The sequence below is a fragment of the Pleurodeles waltl genome, chromosome 9, assembly GCF_031143425.1.
Source record: "Pleurodeles waltl isolate 20211129_DDA chromosome 9, aPleWal1.hap1.20221129, whole genome shotgun sequence".
Taxonomy (NCBI): domain Eukaryota; kingdom Metazoa; phylum Chordata; class Amphibia; order Caudata; family Salamandridae; genus Pleurodeles; species Pleurodeles waltl.
The window spans coordinates 873,183,519-873,206,431 of record NC_090448.1 but is presented as its reverse complement, the minus strand read 5'-3'; the positions used below and the strand labels follow the sequence as shown (position 1 = coordinate 873,206,431).

General features: G+C 44.1%; 1 protein-coding gene across 5 annotated transcripts in view; it reads left to right on the top strand.

Annotated features, from left to right (window-relative positions):
• DGLUCY (D-glutamate cyclase) overlaps positions 1-22,913 on the top strand; it is a 396,105-nt gene that overhangs the window by 313,052 nt on the left and 60,140 nt on the right. For all 5 annotated transcript variants that reach the window (XM_069208180.1, XM_069208181.1, XM_069208179.1 and 2 more), the window contains 2 exons: positions 19,525-19,647; positions 20,875-21,072. In XM_069208180.1, the coding sequence (XP_069064281.1) occupies positions 19,525-19,647; positions 20,875-21,072 (321 nt within the window). The remainder of the gene's footprint in view (positions 1-19,524; positions 19,648-20,874; positions 21,073-22,913) is intronic.

Genomic DNA, 22,913 nt, shown 5'->3' with positions numbered 1-22,913 from the left:
CACACACAGACAATGAAGGAGATGTAGTAAAGTTTCAATAGGTTTTATTCACAAGACTGCAATCTACTGTAAAATGCATGGGCTGCAGTGATTAGGATAATGAACAATGCAAGAAACAGAATTGTGAAAACAAGAGTCGTGAATATAAAAAACCCTACCATCTTGAATAAGAAGAGATGTGAAATCTGCCCTAATACCCTAGCATGAGGAATCTAATCTCTAACCTAAAGAGAGCTAGGTGTGTTAAACCTAATCTGCCAGTACCATGTCTGTGAGAAGAGCCCCCCAATCCTCGTTACCTTGGAAGGAGGTCTCTAGATCGGACTCCGTGGTGACACGAAGGCTGGGTCTGCATCACGGCAACATGTAGCATAGATAGCGTTGATGGCATCTGGTAGGAATCCCTCTGATAACCTTGTCTGTGTGAGATGTATTTATACAGATCTAGTAGGACCGCTGATGCAGGTGTGTTCCCAAACAATAGATAAAAAGGCATGCTTGGTGCGGCAATTATATAAACAATTCTCTGAAAAGTACCTTAAGTTACTGTCACACGTAAGTGGCAAAGGACATGATGTGAATACCTACGTATATAATTTGTCTTTGACGTTGATAGTGACGCCTTCACAGGGTGGCAATGATAACGTGAAATCAAAACATCTTCCTAACTATAAACATAGCAGCCATATTGGTAGAAATAATTAAATAAATGTGCTAAAACAGAGCAGGCTAAGTAGGTTAAAAGTCACTAGGTGACAGGGGCACAGACCTGCAAGCCAAAAGGCTAAGCTATCTCCTGATTCCCAATAAAACCAAATAGGATCCTTTCCCACTTTTAAACAAAAAACATACATTTTCCTTTTATTTATGGATCCAGCTTGGATGGGCAAGTAAAATGGGAAAAGCAAGTGGCTGCTTAATTTTGTATATGTTTGTTTTCTCTCTTCCCCCTCTCTCGCTTGTGTCTCCCTCTTGTACCCCCACTGTGCGTGCATTAATAAACCCCAGGGCTGAAGACTCAAATGCTTGCTTTGAACTGCTTGAGAGATGGTTTTACATGTAAATCCCTCTGCTCACCGATCCTGCTGGCTTCAATGTCCTTATGCTGCATGCCTTAGCACAGTAAGCCAGATCTTTTGGCTTTGCCAATACTCATTGAATTCCTTAATGGAGTGTAACAAATGTGCTGCAGTTCTAGCAACATCCAGTCTCTTTAAGGAAGGGTTTTGTGTGTGAATCAGCTGTGTCCTGATCATCCTATTTGCACAGTACATAATGATTCCTTACAGGTAGTTTTGATCCATTAATCCCAAAGTAACAAGGAGCCGTTACAATCCTTTACATTCTTGTACAGGTTTGTGTCGGGTCCTGCATGTGCCTGTACCTGGTGAGCAGCACTGCTTTCAGCCATAGCTACAGTGACAGTCGGAACCGAGCTGTCGACAGGATTTCCTTCCCTGCTCTGCCACCAGGGGGCAGTAGCTCTCAATAGCTTGGATGGCAGAGATTGGCGCCAATGTACTTACTAAGTGATTCCAATTACACTTTTCTTTCTGCAATGCATTAGGTGTAAATGATTACCCTTTAGTCTTAGATTTGTAAGGTATTCTGTGACCTAATAACCTTTAGCGCCGAATGGGCTTAATTTTTCCAGATCCCCAGACGACCGAAGTTCCGATTTTGTTTTGAGAGTGGTTGACAACAGTTTGTGGTCGCCTGACCCCCTGGCTCCCAAGAGAGTGTGGTTATGACAACATTGGATAGCCCTGGCTTGCTAGACAACAGCAAGTTGCATACTAAGGCTTGTAGCTTCACTTTTACTATTATAAGTGTAGGTTAACTAATCTCAGCATACAAAGGGCCTGATTTAAAAGTCGGCGGATGGATTACTCCATTACAATTATATCTAATGGAATTTAGATTTCGAAGGATGGGATATCCGTCACCGTTGTGATGGAGTAATTCTTCTGCTGAGTTGTAAATCGGGCCCAAGTGTCTCCCATATGATGGGACACTTGTCAGCTAGGTGTCTCGTCTGAGTCTTTACATTTTCACATGCTTTTTGTGTTTGCACAAAAGACGTTCAAGCAGTGCTTAATTTGAGCCATTGGTTTCCAGGGCTCTGCATCGGCACTTAATTGTTAACACTGACACTTATGAAAGTCTGCCACATAGTAGCACTGTTTCTCTGATTCAGAGATGAGCACAACAACAGTTGTTTACTAATTCAATAAACATTACAAAGGACTAATACCTGCTGCCCAACATATTCCTATAGCTTTGGGGGACTGAAATAGTTTGGACTGTCACATTTCTAGGAGTGTGATGGTTAGTAGTTGTGTTGCTACTGCCATTGGCAGTGGCCTCCTGATGAACACTTTGGCACTTATTTATTTTTACAAATTAAGCACTGCATATAGGGGAATGTGTGCCCCAGAATTGTGTGTCCTGTAGCATACAAGCAAAGTATATCACACACAGAGGTCATTGTATGTATTTAGTTGGGACCTTCAGTGGTGGACTGAATTAGAGCCCTTCATTGGCCATTGGTATGTGGCAGACATCTTCGGTTACTCCAAGTGTCAGAAACCCCATTCAGAGGGCCATTGGCAAACAGGGTATACTGGGCCCTACTGTGAGTGTTTTGGCCTTTTACTCCTGATGTCCCAGGGCCCGACCTACTATGAATCCTTAGTACTGCTCCCGTTCAGCACTTGGCCTTCAGCGGTAGTGAGGATCAAGCAGTCCAAGGCTTTTGGAGGGGGAGGTAGGTGTGAGGCATACATAGGCTCCTGTCTCATAGTACAAAGAGAAAACGTAATAAGGTAATTGTCTAGTCAAATGCTTGCTCTTATGAAAAAAGTAGTATTTTATTATTAGCACACTAAGCAAAGAGGCAAGACACTAAATATTATCTGTAGCGTCTTCCCCAGCCTGGGTACCCACCAATAAATACGCCACACATGGAGCTATGTATGACAAATCTTTATTCGCCTGCATGTAACCGTGAACTCAACATTCTAAACCTGCATTCACTTCACCATGCTCTACTGCGTACGTCACAGTTATGTGGAGTCGATCAGTGGCCAAGAGGGTTCCGTCATCGTTAACTCACATGACACTACATCTCCCCCTCTGTTAAATAGATTTTTTTTACCTGATTACTTGCCCCGATCGTGTCTTTGGAACTGAGCATCGGGAATAGAAGTGTCCATGATCTGTGTTGGTGATGCAGGAGCAACAGCACTCAGGGGTTTCTCAATTGTCCTTTCAGAACCAGTCTCTACATTGACATCATTATCTGACAAGTGGTGAGCTACATATCAGAAATGTGAGGAATCTCACCTTATGGACTTCCCAGGACATTGCGCAGTCACCATGTGTCCTTTGCACGTTACGACATGGAATGGCTCTGCATCAAATGGAGCATCAGAGTACCACTTACTTGACTGACGGACAAGCATTCAATCTCTTCTAGTGAAAACAATGTCTTTTGGATACTGTTGCTTGTCTTCATAGGCCTTCATTTTCCTCTTACCATCCAAGTCTTTGGGATGGGTTTCTTCCTCAGTACTTGATCTTCTGTTCGTCCATCGAGGTAACTTGATCGTCATGGCTCTCCTGAAAATCAGAGTTGCAAGGCTTTCACCTTTGGTTGGAAAAGGAGTCCAACGGTAAGCTCGCAAGGTAGAATTTAAGACAGTTTTAAGGTCAAGCTTTTCCAATACAGCATGCTGAACAGCTTTCTTCAATGTACTCATGAAAAGTTCAACAAGGCTATTGACCTGTGGCCAAAGAGATGTGCTCTTCTGATGCTTCGCATTAGGATGACTGAGAAAATCTCTGAATTCTAGACTGTTGAAAGGTGGTCCATCGTCAGATTTTAAGATTGCAGGCACACCCCATGGCGCAAGGATGCAGTCTAATCTCTTGATAACTCTCTCTTGAGTGATAGATGAGAGATCTTTCATCAGTGGCAAACAGGAGTATTCATGAACAATCACCATCAGGTGATGTTCATTGTCAAAAGGATTTAAAAAGTAAACAATAATTCTATCCCATACATGCTTTGGCAACTCTGACATGCTCAAGGTTTGTTGAGTGGTTTTTGATGATAGTCAATTGCATAGATTACAGGCCTTCAACTCCCTTTCAGCGCTTATTGAGATGAGTAGATCAGACTCCGTCTCGGAGAGCTTGTTTTGTGGCAGTGATTCCACGTTATCCTTCATGGGCCACTTCAGTTATCTGTTGTCGCAAATTCTCTGGAATAACAATTCTGGAACCCCTTAGAATAATGCCTTCTTGAGTCATAGACAGTTCATCTTTGACATTTTGAAACTTCTGGTATTCACCATCAATGGCATAAGGTTGAGAGTGCTGGTTCCAAGACTACTGTGTATTAATGTCTTTCAGTTTTAACATGTTAATGTCGTGACTCATGGCACTGACAATTTGCTCCAACAAAGTTGCAGCTGGTGTGTTTGATTTCACAATGAAATTTATGTGGGCTTCAGCCATCTTGAAAGGGGTACACTGACACTGTATAGGCACTATGGAGAAGTAGTCAGCAGGGTTTTGATCTTTCTCTGGATGGTGCATGATTGTGTAGTTGTGTTTAATCGTAGACCCCAACATTCAATGTGAGCAGGCATCTTGACCTTTGGATTGTCAAAGATGGTCAACAGTGCTTGATGAGCTGTCAAAAGCATAAAAGGCATTCTGTATAAGAACACTTGGCATTGTTCACAAGGCCATACCACTGCCACACTAACTTTCTCAGGTTGTGAATAATCACGTTCAGTTTGGGACAAACCTTTGCTTGCAATGCCACAATATGTCTTCAAGCACTTGCGTGTCTGCTGTGCAAGGATTGCACCTAAGCCAACTGGGCTAGCGTCAGCAACAACTTCTGAATGAAGCTTTGGATTAAATATGATATTTTAGTAGCTTTCTTGATAGCTTGTTTGATTCTCTTAAAGCTTTGCTTGCATTCATGTGACCAGTGAAATAAAACTTTATTTTTCTTCAAGTATCTCAATTGAGCACTCATGGTGACAAAGTCTTGTATGTATCCGGAACAGTAACTGGCCATTCCAATTACTGAACGCAACATGGAAACATCTTGTGGGGGACTGGCAGTTGACAACACTTGTACTTTAGCTGGATTGGGTGTCATGCCCCTATCAGAAAAAATATGGCCAAAGAACTTTAGCTTTGTCTTATGAAATTCACATTTCTCAGCGTTCAAATTTCAACCTGCATCAACAAGTAAACAACACATATGCTTGAGAGCTTTATTGCGCTCCTTCTGTGTAGCTCCAAAAATATGTCATCACTTTAGCTGAAAGCATTCATGACAGGCTGGATGATACATCGAATGACATCTTGAAAAAGCTCTGCCTTCGATGCACTGAAACTTAGTCTTTAATATCGAAATAGACCAATATGTGTAGAAAATGTTGTAATGTATCTTCAATTTTCCTTGAACTCCAACTGAGAATATCCTTCATTCAAATCAAGGCGGGAGAAGACCATCGCACCATTCAGTTGTGTTATGTCAGCAGTGTGCAGAACTGGATGTCATTCTCTTTGAGTTGCCGTGTTTGCTTTGCAGATATCGACACAGATACATACTGTTCCTTAACTGTCTTTTTTGGGTACTATAAATATGGGAGAAACCTATGGCATTGGGCCAGTAGAACGCTCAATGATAACATGTTTAAATAATGATCCCAGTTCCTTTCCAACAGTTTCTTGTAAATGAAATGCAATTCGTCTGTGTCTTTGAGCAACAGGACATACATCCTCATTAATATGCAATTGTACTTTCATAGTTTTAAGTTTTCCTAACCCATAAAACAACAAAGGGAACAGACTTACAATTTTTTAATGAGCATTCCTGTTGTAGTTCACTGAGACCAGTCCCGCATCAGCAGCAGTGCTGAAACTAAGTAAACAGGCACTTGACGCAGTACTTTGAAGCACATGAATAGGCACTTGCACTTTTGTCTTCTTGTATTTCACCGTCGCTACAAATGAACCTTGACTTTTCAATGATGTTGATGCAGCCCATGTATATACTTTAGTTTTCAATTGTGTCAGTTGTGGCAAGGGAGATAGTTCTTTATATTTCTCCTCAAGCATAATGTTTATCGATGCACCACAGCCGATAATGGAAGGTACTGAACACCTGTTTATTTTCAGTGTAATCTTCGGGAAGTGTTTGAATGACTTTAATGCTTTTTCATGTAGATGTTCCTTTTGACCGGTATTTTTCTTCACATGCAGCCAGTCAAACATGCACTCATTTTTCTGAGGTAAACATTGACATTGCACAACGATCTTCTTCACTTTCACTTGATATTGATGCTGAAGAACTTTTTGACGATAATTTAAATGACGATCGACTTTGTTTGATGTTGATTTGTCTCAGCTGGTGATGTTGCTTGGCCGTGGGTGCATGCGTCAAACGTTGTTTCTGGAACGTTCGGACGGCCATTTTGTCTTCTCACTGTGACACACTTACTTTTGCCTTCGCCGTGCAAACCGTTACAGATTGTTTCTCCTTCCCACAGCCTTTGCATATCTATCCAGTGGCAGGACATTTATCATTATGTGGCAATGAAAATCCACAACTGAAACACAACTTCTTTTTCTGTGGAGACATCACTTTGTGTCCTTCATCCTTTTGCTTCTGCCTAATTTTGTTCATGGTTGACTCACGTTGGGCACCCTCGGCCTCCATGTCAGCAGCTTTTTGGCTATCGCAGCCATGAGAGCTTGCTCCAGACTAAAAGTTTCTCTCAGCATTTGTTGTCTGAATTAATCTGACAGGCATCCATCAATAACTCTGAGACGTATTGCTTCCACATCATTAAATTCACTGAACCTACAGTGTTTGATGAGCATATCAATTCTCTCAACAAATTTGTCTAAGGTTTCACCGACTCTGTCATGCTTGACTGAAAATTGACCTTTCATAATCTACATTCAGCATTGAATTGAACTTGAGATTCAAGGCTTCTTTGATTTGACTGATTGTAACTTCGTCAGTTAGCGGCTTTTTCTTTATGACTTCTTGTTGTCTATTTCTTCTAGTGCATCAATGAAATCATCAAAAGTCTCTATCCAAGCACTCCATCTGTTGCCAATATTCTCCTTTTTGGAAGTATCAAATGGTGGTGGTGGTTTCAGGAAGGCAGCAGCATTATACCAGTTTCCGGGATTGGTTGATTCTGAGAATGGAGTTCACTCTGATACTGTCCACTAGGAGCTGCTTTCTCTGTGCCATCTCTAGGGCTCTCTGTTGAACTGCGACCTCTTTCTTGGTCTCAATTGGAGCCCTACACTTTTCAGGAGACTTCTGGAGGTGTTCTGAGCCACCACCCAACAGATTTGGTGGTGTGCCACTTCAAGTATTGGACAACTCAGTAAGCACAATCCTGTGTTTCTTCTTGGGCCTCTTCGTCCGCTGCTGAGGTTGTAGAGCTCTTTTTATCGAGGCTCTGGTGAGTGTCAGCTACCGCATTTGTGTATTCTACTCTTATCTGACTATGGTAGTCTTCAGGGCTTCTTTTCTGTATCTGTTTGTGTCCACCTTTAGAGTTATCACTCCATATTCTATATAGCTTTAGGTTGAGTAGTAGCGCAGTACCTCCCTTTAGGGCCTTCCCAGCAAGTTCTTGGCCAACTATATGTAGACTTCTCAGTGAATCTTTCATTATTTTCGAGTGCTTCACACTGGCTGGAGTTTCACTTTGACTCCAGATATGCCAGACGTCAATTCCACAATTCGATGGAGGCACACTTGGTACGCATGAGCAGTTTGCTCGAACCACTGGAAACTCTATGGGAGAGCACTGTTGATCTTCGGGTTACTTATCTCCTATCTTATCGCCAGTTGTAGCGTCTTCCTCAGCCTGTATACCTGCCAATGACTACTCCACACACAGAGCTTTGTATTACACGTCTTCATTCATCTGTGTGTAACTGCGAACTCAACATTCTAAACCTACATTCACTTCACATGCACTCAATTCATGCTCCGAAACCTACGCCACAGTTCTTCTCAGTCATTCATGAGCCAGAAGGGCTTTGTCATTAATAGCTCACACAACACTACAATATACACAGTCTCTTAAGGTTGCTATGCTAGTATCGTCCCCTGTGTATCAAGTACTGGAGGACACTTCAAACAACAAGTCAAGACACCACGGATAAAGACAGACTCAAATCTGCCCTAAGCTACTTCTGCCAGCAGATAGGGACCTCCAGGCACCTGGCTTTTGCAGACTGTATCAACAGCAGCACAAACAGCAGCAAGTAGATATTTGCCATCATCAAAGATTTCACTGCCTCTCCTACCTCCTCCAGCATCATCACCCCCTTGCAAGACTTTTACAGCAAGGTCTCTGAATTCTTCTGTAACAAAATCACCCCCATATACAGCAGATTCAACTCTCAACCAAACACCATCACTATCGCAATTCAACTTCCCGTCACAACCAAAGAACAAATCCTGACCCCGTGGCCCGCTGTCACCATCATCTAAACTGCCACTACCATGAAGATCATCTACTCGGAGGACCCATTTGACCCTTTCCCACACCACGCCTTCACCAGAGGACTCCTACTGATAAGCAAAGCAGTTATACCCACCCTCTACTCATCCATTGACCCAGCCATATTACTGGACGCCTGGAAACACACCGCCGTCACGCTCCTGCTCAAGAATCCATCTAATGACCCAGCTATGCTGCCTAACTACAGAGCCATCCCCTTCCTACCATACCCAGCAAGGACTTAGAGAAACTAATAAACAGATGCCTAACCAACCACCTCAGCAATAACCAGCTCCTTGAGGTCACGCAGTCCAGATTCAGGCCCAACCACAGTACAGAAACATTATTCATTGCCTACACAGACAACTTCTACATGATCCTTAACAGAGGAGACACAGCAGCCTTATTTTTCTGGACCTCTCTGCAGCATTTGGCCCGGTCTCCCACCCCATATGACCACTGCACAAGATTGGCATTGAAACACCCGCTCGCTGCTGGATCTGCTCCTTCTTAACGGGTGGAGCACAAGATGCCTTACAGCTTATTCCACAGAACCCCCCAAATTCATCTGCTCATCTGCGAAGTTCCTCAGTGTTCATCACTCTGCTCCACACTCATAAACATATACAATCTACATGTAGCCAATGTCATCCACACACACATCAACATCCTCTCCTGTGCCATCGACACACAACTTATACTCTCCCTCTCAGACAAGACCCCCAACACAAGAAACTAGATCACCTCTTGTATGACCAACATCGCTAACTTAATGAAAGCCAACGTATCAATCTCAACAACAACACAACAGAAGTAGTGATCTTAGGCAAGAACGCCTTGCAACAGGACTCCAACTGGTGGTTGGCCAAATTCAGACTAGCTTTCATACCAGAAACCTCAGAATCATCACCAACAGCAAACTGTACATGACTGCACAAGTCAACGCCATCTCTGCATCCTTCTTCCACACCTGAAGATGCTGAGGAGGAACTTCAAATTGCTCCAAAGCAACACCAGAAAAACTGTCACTCATACCTAAGTTACCAGCAAGTTGGACTACAAGTGCAGCCTCTATGGCTGGATCGCCAAACAACTCATCAGAAGATTACAAACCATCCAGAACTCAGCAGACAGACTCATCCTCAACCTCCCGCACAGAACTCGCTTCACACCACACCTCACAGAGCTCCACTAGCTCTTGTTACACAGACACACCCATTTCAGACTATTTACACACACATTCAAGGCACTACACAACTTAGTGAACAGTGGCATCTCTTTCCACCAACCAGACAGAAACATCTGCTCTGCAGAACTCTTACTTGCACACATCCCACGCAGAACCAAATCAGGGGGACAGACACCCTCTTACATTGCTCCTAAAGTGAGGAACGACCTCACTCTCCACATCTGAGCCACCTCCTCTCTTGAATTCCACAGAAAGCTGAAGATCTGGCTTTTCCATTGACCAACGTACCCTGTCCAGTGTTAGGCGCACACACCTGCTCAACGCCAGTGGTATCGCACCTTACAAATACACATAGCATAACAAAACATATCTCCGAGGCTCTTTCTTCTAATGTTGATTATTCCCCATTTGATACTGAAGGGAAGTTCTCAAATGCGGCCCTCGCTAGTCGACATGCAACAAAGTCAAAGTTTGGCCTTAATGGTCAACTTCTGCTACACCACGCAGTGAAATTGTGCAAATCCACAACAGGCCTGCAGCCTCGAAATATCTTACTTGACTCAGTAGTAACCTGCAAGTACGGGAGGACAGGGGAGCGTCTCTGCTGGCTACTGTCTACTGACTGTGAGGGTCCGCGACCTCTCATTGTCTTTCCCAAATGACACGCTGGGCCTCCTCAGTCTCTGGACGGCTCATGTCAGTGTTTGATGTCCTTCTCCATGGCTCCTCGCAGTCAGTAAGGGTTCCTCACAGCAGTCTGGGTATCACAGTCCAAGGCAACAGCACTGCCTATACCGTGGCCCACTTCTAGCACCAGGGTGTCTCTGATTTCCTCCAGACAAGGATGATAGCTCTTACTTCATGGTGGCGCCCACCTGGCATACAGTAGTTGCCTACTGGCTCCACACAAGGGTGATGGCCCTTACTTCACGGTCGCCCTACCTACCAAACGGAAGTTGCTGACTATGTCTGTTCAGGGGTCATGACTGGACATGTCACATATTGCTCCCTGGGATCCACTTAGTAGTTTCCACACTGGGTCTCACTTTCTTCAGGCGCTCTCCTCTTCCTCACAGGGTCCACTGTCTTGGCAGGCTGGAGAAGGCTGGGGCTGCGGGCTAAGGGCTTGTTCTTCACTTCCTTGGTGATGCCCCCTCACTTAGCATGGAGAGTAGCAGACTTCGATCCCCAGTCTTGTTTTCAGCAGCTAGAAGTCTTGGTGACCTTCTCCCCAAATGAACAGTGCTGTTCAACAACTTGTGGGCTTCATGCTCCCACTTTTATAGTCTAACTCCAGACTCAAATGTGAATTAGTGTCTGGTCCTTTGAAATTCAGGTTGTGGGTGTTGGCTTCTTTGAAGTGTCTCCCATGCCCTGTCCTTTGTCAAAGGGACAGTCTGCCACAGCAGGAGTGGCTTAATTTCTGATTCAATTAATCAATCAATCAGTGATTTATAAAGCGTGGCTAATCACCCATAGGGTCTCAGGTTGCTGTTTGTGTGGCCTGCTGCTCAGTCGAAGAGCCAGGTCTTGAGGTCCTTCTTGAACTGCTTCAGTGATGCGGTCTGCTTGAGTTTGAGAGGCTGCCAGGCAGGAGACGGATCTTCCATCTGCTGTGCTTTTCCAGATCTTGGGAACGGCTGCAAGGGCGAGCTGGGAAGAACGGTGTTGTCTGTTGGGTACATTGAAGGCGAGGCGGTGGTTGAGGTATGCCGGTCCTATGTCATGCAATGTCTTGTAGATGTGGATCAGGAGTTTGTATGTGATGCACTTGTTGACTGGGAGCCAGTGTAGGTCTCTTAGGTGGGAGGAGATGTGGCTGTGTCGGGGGATGTCCAGGATGAGTCTGGCTGCTGCATTCTGGATTCTTTGTAGTCTTGATTATAATTTCTTCGTGATGCCGGCATAGAGTGCGTGGCCGAAGTCCAGTTTGCTAGTGACAAGTGCGTGGGTGACTGTCTTCCTCGTGTCACTTGAAAATCTTTTGCAGGAGTTGGAGGGTTTGGAAGCATGATGATCAGATGCCATTGACATGGCAAGTCATGGATAGAGAGGAGTCCAGGATGATGCTCTGATTGCGTGTGTGGTCCATGGGAGCGGGAGCGTTTCCCAGTGCGGTGGGCCCCCAAGAGTTGTTCCATGTGGAAGGGGGGAGCCGATTTCGAGGACTCTCTGTCTTGTCCGAGTTCAGTTTGAGGCAGCTGACTTCCATCTAGGTGGTGACTGCTCTCATCCTGTTGTGGGAATTTCTCTTTGCCTTTGGAGAGTCCTCGGACGGGGAGAGGATCAGGTGGGTATCATCGGCGTAGGAGACTAAGTTTAGCCTGTGTTGTGTGATGATCTTGGCAAGCGGGGCCATGTAGATGTTGAAAAGCATCGGGCTGAGTGAAGATCCTTGGGGCACTCCGCAGCATGTGTCTTTGGATTCTGACCTGGAAGGCAGTAGTCTGACACTCTGTTCTTCTGGTGAGGAAGTACCTGATCCAATCCAATGCTTTATCTTGGATGCTGGCTTTGTGTAGTCTGGCACAGAGGGTTGAGTGGGAGACAGTGTCAAACGCTGCAGAGAGGTCGAGGAGGATGAGTGCAGCCGTGCCTCAATGGTCTAGTATGATGCATATGTCATCGGTGGCTGCTAGGAGTGCGGTTTCAGTGCTGTGGTTGCTTCAGAATCTGGATTGGGAGGGTCTAGGATTTAGTGTGTCTCAAGGAATTTGGTGTGTTGCTGGTTGATGGTCTTTTCCATTACAGTTGGCTATGAAAGGGAGCAGAGAGATGGGTCTGTAGTTTTTCAGCTCCCTTGGATCGGCAGCAGGTTTCTTTAGCAGCAGATTAATCTCGGCGTGCTTTCCAGTCTGATGGGAAGGAGGCGGTCTCGAAGGATCGGTTGATAGTTCGGCAGAGCTCTAAGGCTATGGTGGCACTGGCCAGGTTGAAGATATGATGAGGGCACGGATCCTGAGTGGATGGAGTTCATGAGTATTTGGGTGTCCTCTTTGGTGATGGGGGTTCAGGAGTTTAGGATCTGGTGAGGTGCTGGGGCGTTCTTGAATGGCTGTTGTCAGCGTTGGTGCTGAGGCGTTCTTGAATGGCGGCTTTTTTGGTGGCTCTGATGTTCGGGTGGTGCATGCTGACTACATTCTTGTAGGCCATGCAGTCTTCGGCTGATTTGCTGTTCCTCCATTTCCATTCCAGTAGTCTGCAGGAGTGTTAGGATTCTTGTAGGTCTTCTGTAAACCATATAGGTGTTTTGCGATGTCAGTTTCCTGCTGGTTTCCTTAGGGGGGGCTACTTTGTTGGGGCTTTCCGATAACTAGCGGTGTAGATTACGAGCAGCTTAATTCGTGTCTGCTGTGTACGGTGGGAGGGAGTGGTTGAGAGAGTTGGTGAGTTTTGTAACTTTGTCCCAGCGTCTGCCGAGGGGGCATTGTGGCATGCAGTGTTCTTTGTGAAGGTAAAGTGGACGCACTTGTGGTCAGTTCAATGTTATTCGGAGGTGTGAGGGATGGTGATGGTGATGTTGTTCCCTGCTAAGAAGACAGGGTTGAGAATGTGTTTGGCTCTGTGGGTGGGGACGTTGACTAGTTGTTTGAGGCCGAGTGTTGTGAGGTTGTCCAGGAGGTTTGTGGTGTTGGGGTCATTGTGGGTATCAAAGTGGAAGTTGAGGTCGCCGAGTAGGATATATCGGAGTAGGTGAGCGCTTCGGGTCTGACGAGGTTGGGGATGTCTTCGTAGAATTGGGGTCGGGCCCAGTCAGCCTGTAGATGAGGGTGCCACGGAGGGAGGAGTTTGGGTTGGTCTGAATCTGGAAGTGCAGGTGTTCATGGGTTGGCTGAGACTGTGACTTGTTGGTGATTGTCAGGCTTTTCTTGTAGACTATGGCAATGCCTCCTCCAGGCCGGTTGGCTCTGTCCTTGTGGATGATTTTGTAATTGTCCGGGATGGCCATGGCAATGTCTGGGGCATATGTGAGGGTGATACATTTCTCCGTGAAGAGGGCGATGTCAGGGGCTGTCGAGTCGAGGAGGTCCTAGGCTTCTACTGGGTGCTTGATGAGGGAGCGTGTGTTGAGTAGAATGTACTTGAGGGGGTCGTCCGTGCTTGGTGCGGGATTGTGAGGTGGTCTTTGGAGGGTGTGGGAGCAAGCGCGGCAAGAAAAAGGTCCATGAGTGTTACACACATTGTTGTCATCCTTCACTGAAATATACCTCATAGAGATTCAAAGTCCTAAGCATTCTCCACTTTTATGATTCTCGGTTCTTATAGTGCCAACCTTCTCAGACCAGTATCTCACTTTACTGTGAGCCCAGGGCCCACTGACCAATAACTCTTCCTGGAATCAAGAATAAATTTGATGTGGACAGAGTTTGCTCTGCTCTCTTTCCTTCAGTGTGCGTGTTCCAACCGCAGCTCTCAGGAATGTCAGCAATCCACACCTATTGTCTGGGGGTTGCAGTCCTCGCCTCTACTAACCTTTCCATGCCAGGCTATGAACTTTTAAAATGGACCCCACAGGCCTCGATGTTATGTACCGTGCATACACACACACACATGCATCCCAGAATGCACACACACATATCACACACTGTCCAGCACTACACACATTCACCATGTAGGGCAATGGTAAGTAAAGTACATAACAGATGAACTTTACATGAGTGGGCTGATAGGTACCACTTTGGTGACACAGGTAAAAGCCTTGTTCACACTACTGATCACTAACCACAAAATAGGTATGCTGCCACAACCGTGCTTGTGTTACATAACTCTAGGTAAAGGCAGTAGCCCTTTAACACTACAAGGGTAGCGCTTGGCGGTCTCCTTCCAGTCTAGCAGGACATCATTACCATGGGGCAGGCCTAGGAAATGGCAGTCACACATGACCTCACACACATCCTTGGTGAAAAATCAGTACCAGGGATCCAGGTATCCCTGCAGCTGGAGCACTCAAGGCATGGGTGCACATCCATCATTATGCAGAACATGTCTGTTCGAATTATGACGGGTGGTTTGTTACTGTGTACTGGAATAGTACAAGATGATAGGCATGACCCGGAGTGTTTCTATCTTAATTGAGAGTAATAGGCCCAAGTAGTACAAGGGGATTATTGTGCAGCCTGTTTGAACTACACTTGGCTGCATGGCAGCTGACTGTTATATTACTATTTGCAAGGGCCAGGAGGATCATGTATGAATTTTCTTTACTGCATAGCGCTCTGGATCAATACCGATCAGCCTATCTTAACTTACCTAAGCATAGAAAGCTGTGTGAGTGCTGGCCATCGTGATCAGAATATATATTGGTAAGGCTGTTGCATATTTGTGGACTTTAGATTTTACTTGATGGAGCGATTAGTGTTCTGGGTTCTGTCTCTGAGACTGTATAATTATCTTGGAATCAACCATGGTTTCATGTCTCTTCTGAAATATAACTGTTCCTGGATGCTTTGAATCTTGACTGTTGGTGAGTTGCAGAGCTTGGCGATTTGTATGAAATAGTGATGCCTTTCGATTTCTCATAGGAAAGTGGTATGTTAATCCATGATGCAAGCTATTTTGTTTGTAATGCTTGAATTTAACTTGTAGGTATATTGGTCCTTTTCTTGGACGCTCTGTGGATGATGCACAGTGCCTTAAAAATAGCTTATCTAGCTACAGGAAGCGAGTGGAGTGAATACAATACTGGTGTCATACGTTTTCTTGGGTGGAGCCAGCAAAATAATCTTGCTGCATAAGTTTTGGATTAGTTGTGTTTTGCATATGATGAAATTGGGGATGCTGAGGTATTATCTACTGATGTAGTGGAGCTTCGAAATTATGACCGTGAGTTGCCACTGTAGTTTTTGATGGTATCCAGATGTGAAGATTTTCAGTATTTTCATTATGTTGGAGGTGCTTTTTGCAACCTTGTTTCACATGTGATATCAAATGCATTGTATTTATTTTATGTACTTTCATGGCCAGAGTACCGCAATAAAGTGTTCGTGTTCTGTTCTGTTATCAAAGATAGGTCCAATTCCATAGTTACCCCTAGATTTCTTACCTCTGTTAATGAAGATGGAGGGGCATCAATTTCCTTGGAGCATATGGTGGGGGGCTGGTATTTGTGACATTGTCCACAGTTCATAATCTCTGCATTTGTCATTTTGAGCTTTAGGTGGTTACTCATCATCCATTAATTTAAGGCATGGATGCAGGCCTATAGGCCTTCTTGCCAACCATTTTTAGAATGACTTATGTATCATCCACATATTTGAAGTTAGGTAGAGGATGGATAGGAGAGGCGATACGGACCAATGAGACACACCACTGTGTTGGCTTTGAGAAGATGATACGAATGGTGATAGGTACACCAACCTTTGGCTGTCTTTGAAGTATAAGAGAATCGATATCAGAGCATTATCAGATATTCCAAGATGATATAGCCTTTGTGGTCGTGTGTCATATGCAACTGATAGGTCCATAAGCAATAGGCTGACTACTCCGTTCTTGTCCACAGTGAGTTTTTAGGTCCCTTATGGATATGACTCTGTGCTCTCTCTGGTCTGAATCCATATTGATGGTCTGACATAAAGTCATTTTTCTCAGTAAACTTTGAAAGCTGAGTGAAAAATTCTATATCAAGTATTTTACTTTACAATGGGCCATTAGCTATTAGTCTGTACTTTGCTGGATTGAATGGGTCTAGGGTCTTTTTGAGGAGTGTTCTAATGTAAGAGATTTTCTGCTCGGTGGGAAAGAACCTAGTTTCAGTGACTTGTTCAGTAAGCTTCTAGCTACCTCCACTACACGTTGTACGAAGGCTATCTTTAAAGATAATTGGGGTGATGGGCTTGAGTGTGATCCTGACAGTCTTCTTGCAATGATAATGTCATGAAATTATTTTTCTGAAATTCTGTTGAAAGCATTAAGTACTGTAAGATTGGTGTGGTCTGCTTTTGTGGCGGTTGAATCATGTCCGAGGAGTACTTGCTGTGTTCCCCTTAAGGCACTTTCTATCTTTTCAGCCTAATCAATTTCATAGAGAATCTGTCACAGAAAGCACTTGATTCTGGTGTTCATGCAGTTTGGAACTCTAGATTTCGTAATTTGCTAGAATCTTGTGGAGTTCCTTAGATTGGCAGCCCACTTCAATTATGTGTTGTGGTGTAGTGTTATCTTTTTGTGGTTCTGATGGCTGTTTTGTAGGCTCTAATAAACTTGCATAGTATGATTTTGCGGTTTTTAATCTCTTGATTTCCTCCATTCGTTTTTAATGTATTGTGATGCGTTTTCATTCTTCTTCTGGTGTTGTCAATGCTCATTTAAGTTAATTCTTGTGAATAATCATATATATGGTCTTTATTGGTATCTTGTTGTCCATTTCAGTGGCGATCCAGTTGTAGAAGGTGGGTATGTGTTGAGGTCACATATTTATTGCTGTTTTTTAAAGATTGAAGTTGAATGTATGAGGTTTACATTTTCCATTGTCTGTGTTTGTTTACTTAACGTTGCTAGTGGCTGTTGCTATCTTTCAAGTGTTGTTATTAATGGTGAAGGTGTGGTTGCTCAATATTACAGGGGACTGGTCAGTCATTGTGGCGCATTGCGGGAGCACATAAGTGTGTTTGTTGGAGTGAGTTTAGCCAGAAAAACTTTGTTGGTGTTTGAAAGCCTCACGGTTGGATATTATGGCTGCATTGTAGTTTGATAAGTCTTGTTAAACCACATGTTGATGTCTCATAGAATGTATAGGTTGGGGTTGTTCAGAGGAGTCCTTGTCACTGTATTATGTAAGGCGTCTTTGAGGTTTGCAGTGCTGGGCTCTAGTCTACCTTATTAAGAGGAAGGAACACATGAGAATTACAGTAGGGAGACATCTTACCAACAAAGATTGCAGTCCGTCGTTCATGGTGAAGTTTCCGCAGTGTTATTTTTAGTGCTTTTGTAAGGAATATTACTAGGTCTCCTCCAATTTTGTAAATACTTATTTTTGCTGGTAAACTCATAAATATGGCATGTGGGGCAGAGCCCCCATTCTGTAAGGAATGGCAGGTCTAATGTTGTTTCTGATCAAATATATTGAACCATTTCAATTCATGGACCTTATGTTGAAGAGCAAGCATTTTAGCTGTTGCTCTGTTCCCTTGACATGGTGGTGCTTTGAGGAGGTGTGGCCTAGTGTATAAGGTGAATCAGAAGGATCAGGAATGTGGGTGGGGATGAGTGGGGGGAATCCTGGCTAAGGTGGCCGTGGAGATGGAGTATAGGGTGCTGGGGTGGAGAATTCTGAAGTTGGGATGTAATTTTGGGAATTTTTTGTGAGAGCTGGCGTTGCTGTATTTGCTGGGTTGCATAGTGGATTCAATGGCATGCGGGAGGTCAGCGTGAAGGGACGATATGGGAACCTAGTGATCATGCATTCGTGCCTTCCTTAATTTTAACTTCTTCCTAGCAAGTGGCATTGTGTTTGTTAGTTGTATGGGTTGATATTGTTTTGTGAGTGTTCCGTAGATTTGGTTTGGGTGGTTGGATTTGTTGTGGATAAATCTAGATTGGAGGTGTGCCTGTTGCTGTGAGTTCTTCAACTCATAGTGAGGTGTTTGTGTTGCTTATTTAACCTGGCTAATCGTGTCCTGTGGAGATGGCACTGGTAGATCTGGGTGCCGCTGGATTACGTTGGCAGCACTGGTGCTTGCAATGTATAACAAACATATTTGACCATCACTTTGTTACCCATATGCCCAGAAGCCATCTTTAGGGTATTGTTGGTAAAAAGTGACTTTATTCAGCATTCCCAGATCTACACTAATGCGTCCTGTGCTTTAGGACAGGGACAGCACATCAAAATATGCTGATTCAGTTATCAAACATAGCAGGGGGCTTTATCATGCCCCCCCACAGTGCAGGATCAGCTGCCCTTCACCATCCGACCCCAAGGCAGAAATAACCTCCGAATTTTAGTATCTCAGAAGAGCTGGACTTGTCAACCCACTGAATCCATTCGGGTCTTCACAACGATGGACGATTGTTCCAAAAAGTTGTACAGAAATTCATTGTTTGTACAGTATTTAAGGCTGGCTAGATCTCGCTGCTGTCAAAAATGTACAAACAAATTATTTAACCTATACAGAGTATTTTGACTCTGCGGAAGAGGGCAGTTCTGTTTCATGTCATGCTATCAGTTGTTCATTGTATCATTCTGCTTCCCACGGAGAGATTGCATGAGGGGTTATTTCCAATCTCAAAAGTACACGGAATTATTACGTTACAATCTTTATGTCCTAGATGCACTTTATACAAAAAGCAAACGTTTTTCTTGTTTTTTTTTCATTGCAGTATATTTTTTAATTGTTTTTTTTCAAACACGTTTTAATGTGTTATTCGGGATTTAAAATGCAACCCAGATCAATTGGCTTTGCAGGTGCTTGTTTCACGTAGATATTTTGAGAATCCGGACTGGAGTTTATCACGAGCCCAGTTATAGACTGTTAATTCTTCCTGTTTTTTTCAGATGTTTCTCCCCTCTTGCTCTCGCCTTCATCATTTAAGACGATAAATGTTATTTCTACTTATCTTTTTTCTTATAAAATCAAAGCATCTCAAGGCTTCAGCAGATCTTTAACGTTAGCTGGTGTCCATTTTCCCTTTTTATATCCCTCCCTCGCCATGTGTAATACTATGTCATCTATTTCTACTGCTTCAAGAATGTGCCCTATGACATTGTACTACTCTTGATTTCAATCCATAAGGCCAATTCACTAGTTTTTTTTTGTTTTTATTTTTTCTCAGATCTTTTAGGAATAAAGAACCTTTCAGCACCTGACTTTGGAGACCCAGTGCAGCCTCATCCTGGAGACGTCCCAGTATTTTGGGCCTGTGGAGTTACAGGCGTCGAAGCGGTCAGCAGCTGCAGTAAGTGCACCGAACGATGAACCCGGTGGCCCCGCAGGTCCAGTTAGGCTGGCCCATGCCAGACTTTCTGGATATCTACATATTATAAATGTGCATACTGTGAATGTAAATGGAACTTAATTTACATAGTCAGCGATTATCTTGAAAATCTGAGATGGATCCGGCCCTTATGCAATTATGTTGGATATACCTGCCTTAAACTTTAGGGGCCATGGAAGTCCTAGGCCACAACAGAATTTTCAGCCCAAGGAACTTTAGAATGTTGGTTGTCTGGGTTACCATGGGTGGAGAGAGTCTGGTTTGTGCTTGTGGACCATGAGAATGAAGTGAATTTTAGGCGTGATTGCTATGTACAAACTAATAGTATAGCGCTTATGTACCCCAACAGCTGGTTCAAAGTGATGAATGCCTGTTTTAATTGTGAGTATACAGAAGTGAGGCGGTTCTGTTCTGTGTTATTCTGGTATTCTATGCAAAGCACTGAGAGAGGTGTTGGGGAAAGTGGTTTGTGGCTCTGGTGCTGCTTATTGAGGGAAGATAGTTGTTACAGACAGTCAAAATCTTTTCTCTCTTTATAATTTAAACTCTTACCATCTAGTGATGTCGCTTGGACATTAGCGCACATGGCAATGCCAACTTGTGTGTGCTGGATACAATTGTGCATTAGCCCTGGCCAGACCTGTTGTGATTCTCCCAATTAAATTTAGGCCATGCTAATTGTGGCATGCATGCACTTATTGGTTCCAGCTCACTATCATTTGGTGAAGGTATTCATTTTCATGAGCTCAAATGGTTATTGGTCCAGCGATACTTAATTTGTAATAAATAAATAAACATTTTTAAAAAGTAGGGTAGGGGCTCAAAGTTATCTTATGAACAACAAACCTGTGCGGCCGAATGCTGATGTTGCTGAATACCAAGTCTGTCTAGTCTTGATTCTACCTAATGCCTCTTTCTTCTGCCACCATAGACTTCCCGTCTCTTTAGCTCTCTATAGCAGGTTCTCCTTCCTCCCTGCTTTCTTTGTCACTGTTTTCCTTTCTTTCTAAGCTTCTTCATTTCTTCCTTCTTTGTTGTACTCTCCCTTTCCCTAGATCAAAATCTGCCGAGTTAAGATAAGTCCCCTAAAATTGTCACCAATACCCACCACCAGCAGCCACTGGCCCGAATTAAGCACTGGGAGTACCCCTTGTTTTTTTTGCCCTAATGTGCCTTCTCCCTCTGTAGAGTCTCCTCTGGCATTTACTCACTCCCCTGGCTGCATGTTCATCACCGACGTAAAGAACCAAGATGCCCAGGTTCATAACTTTGAAGGAGCTCAGCTAGTCCACTGCATTTCTATCAGTCCTCTCCACTACAGCATCGCCTCACCGCAAGCTGCAGAGAAGATCCGCACTATGGAGGCCGTGATTGGCGCAGACCCAGGTAATGTGGCCTTGCTGTCTTAGTCAAGTTCAGGTTTTCTTCATGATACCATATTTTTTTGTCTGTCCGGTCCATTGGTGTCCATTTTAAACCAGCTGTTCTAAAAACCGACAGGCTGAGTGGAGACTGAGGTACTAATAATATACAGGTATTAGGCCATTAATAAAGCACTCACTAGAAACTGAATGTTTGGTGACGTGTGACTGTAGATCATTGGTTTTCAACTGTTTAATTTCACGTCCCCCAGTGAAAAAAAAAATCATTGGGTCCCCCCTTCAGAATTTTCACAACTATTCTATTAAGATGAAAAAGTTTAAACATGTCTAGACTTATTTAAACCTTGCAGTTCAGTTATGTTACCTTTTTTTAAAATGCAAGAAATTGTTTTCTGCTTAAAACATAGCACATTTTTCTGCGTAATAGTTCTTTGAAGACCCTTGCTGTAGATACACATGATATGTATTCCCCTGCCATCTAGTGTTGAGCTTGGAGTGCTGCAACTTGTTTTTCTCAAGCAGTGTTTTTTTTTTTTCGAGTCACTGGATCGATTGGCTCCTCCTTCTCGGTGATACTGCGCATGGACATAAAGTTTATTGTTGAATTGTTTTTCTCCACCGTCGGGTTCGGACGTGTTTCTTCTCACTCCATATTCACTCACTCCGGTTCGAGACTCTTTTACCGTCTTTACTTTTTATCGTACTTATGTACTTCGATCGTGTTTCTATTACATAATCTTGATCAAGTCGGGTGAAACTTCAACCACGTACACTTTGGGCGGGCCTCGCCTGGCCGCAGGCCTATCTCCATGTGGTACGTAAGGATATGAAACCAAGATGGAATGGACTCAGTTTTGATTCTGCCCTTGGTACCATGCCAAATTTCCACACACCGATCAACATCAAGTGTGTAACCTCTGCCTTTCCCCAGACCACAACGAGGCCACCTATGATGCATGCCGATCGTTTCGGTCCACAAAAACACTCCGGGACCGAAGAATTTGCAGGCTGGAAATGGTGCACTCGACGCAAAAGCACACCCTGGATATTTTCGGGGACGAACATGTACAGGAGGAGCTGGAGCAGGAAGGGGCATTCACGATTGAAAACTCAGACCGGCAATCCGATATCGAGAGTCAGGACATCACCTTGGTGCAACCCGTGAGTATAAAAGCTATCCCTCCTCCTTCCACGGACACTGTAAAAAAAAACCTGAAAAAGGTCGCCGGACCACTACTGCCCTTGTGCCATGGTTGGTCAGGGAAGCTTGATTCGGCTGCCCTGCCCTCAGGCTTGGCACCGAAATCTAAAAAGACTGTGGCTGTGTCTTCTCTCTAGACCTCCATTGTTTCGGTCTGAGTGAAACCATCGAAAGCTTCAGAACCAACAAGTTCGGCACTGAGTAGGAGTACCACATCTGTCCCTTCGGGATCGAAAAATTTACAGCACCAGAAAGTTTTGGTGCCAAAAACAGCTGAACATACAGACTCTGCTCAGTCATTTGCTTCTCTGTCTCCAGTTGAACCAATTCTAGAGACTATGGACGCTAAGCAGCTCAAAAATCATATGGCAAAAGATGCAGGCATAATTATGGCTTCTCTGACCATTCTTGTCAAAAAGATGCTCTCATTTGAGGAGGTTCTCACCTCAACCTAAGAAGCTACATAAAGATAAGGTTTCTATTTTTGCAGCAGCAGCTCTTCTTCCAGCTCTGCCACAACCTCCTCCATCTCCACACCTCACCCTGCTCCTCATTCACTTAATTCTCATTTTGAATGAGACTGCACACCACAGGGTTCACCTGTATATGATAAGGGGGAATTAGGGGATGCACCACAAGACCCA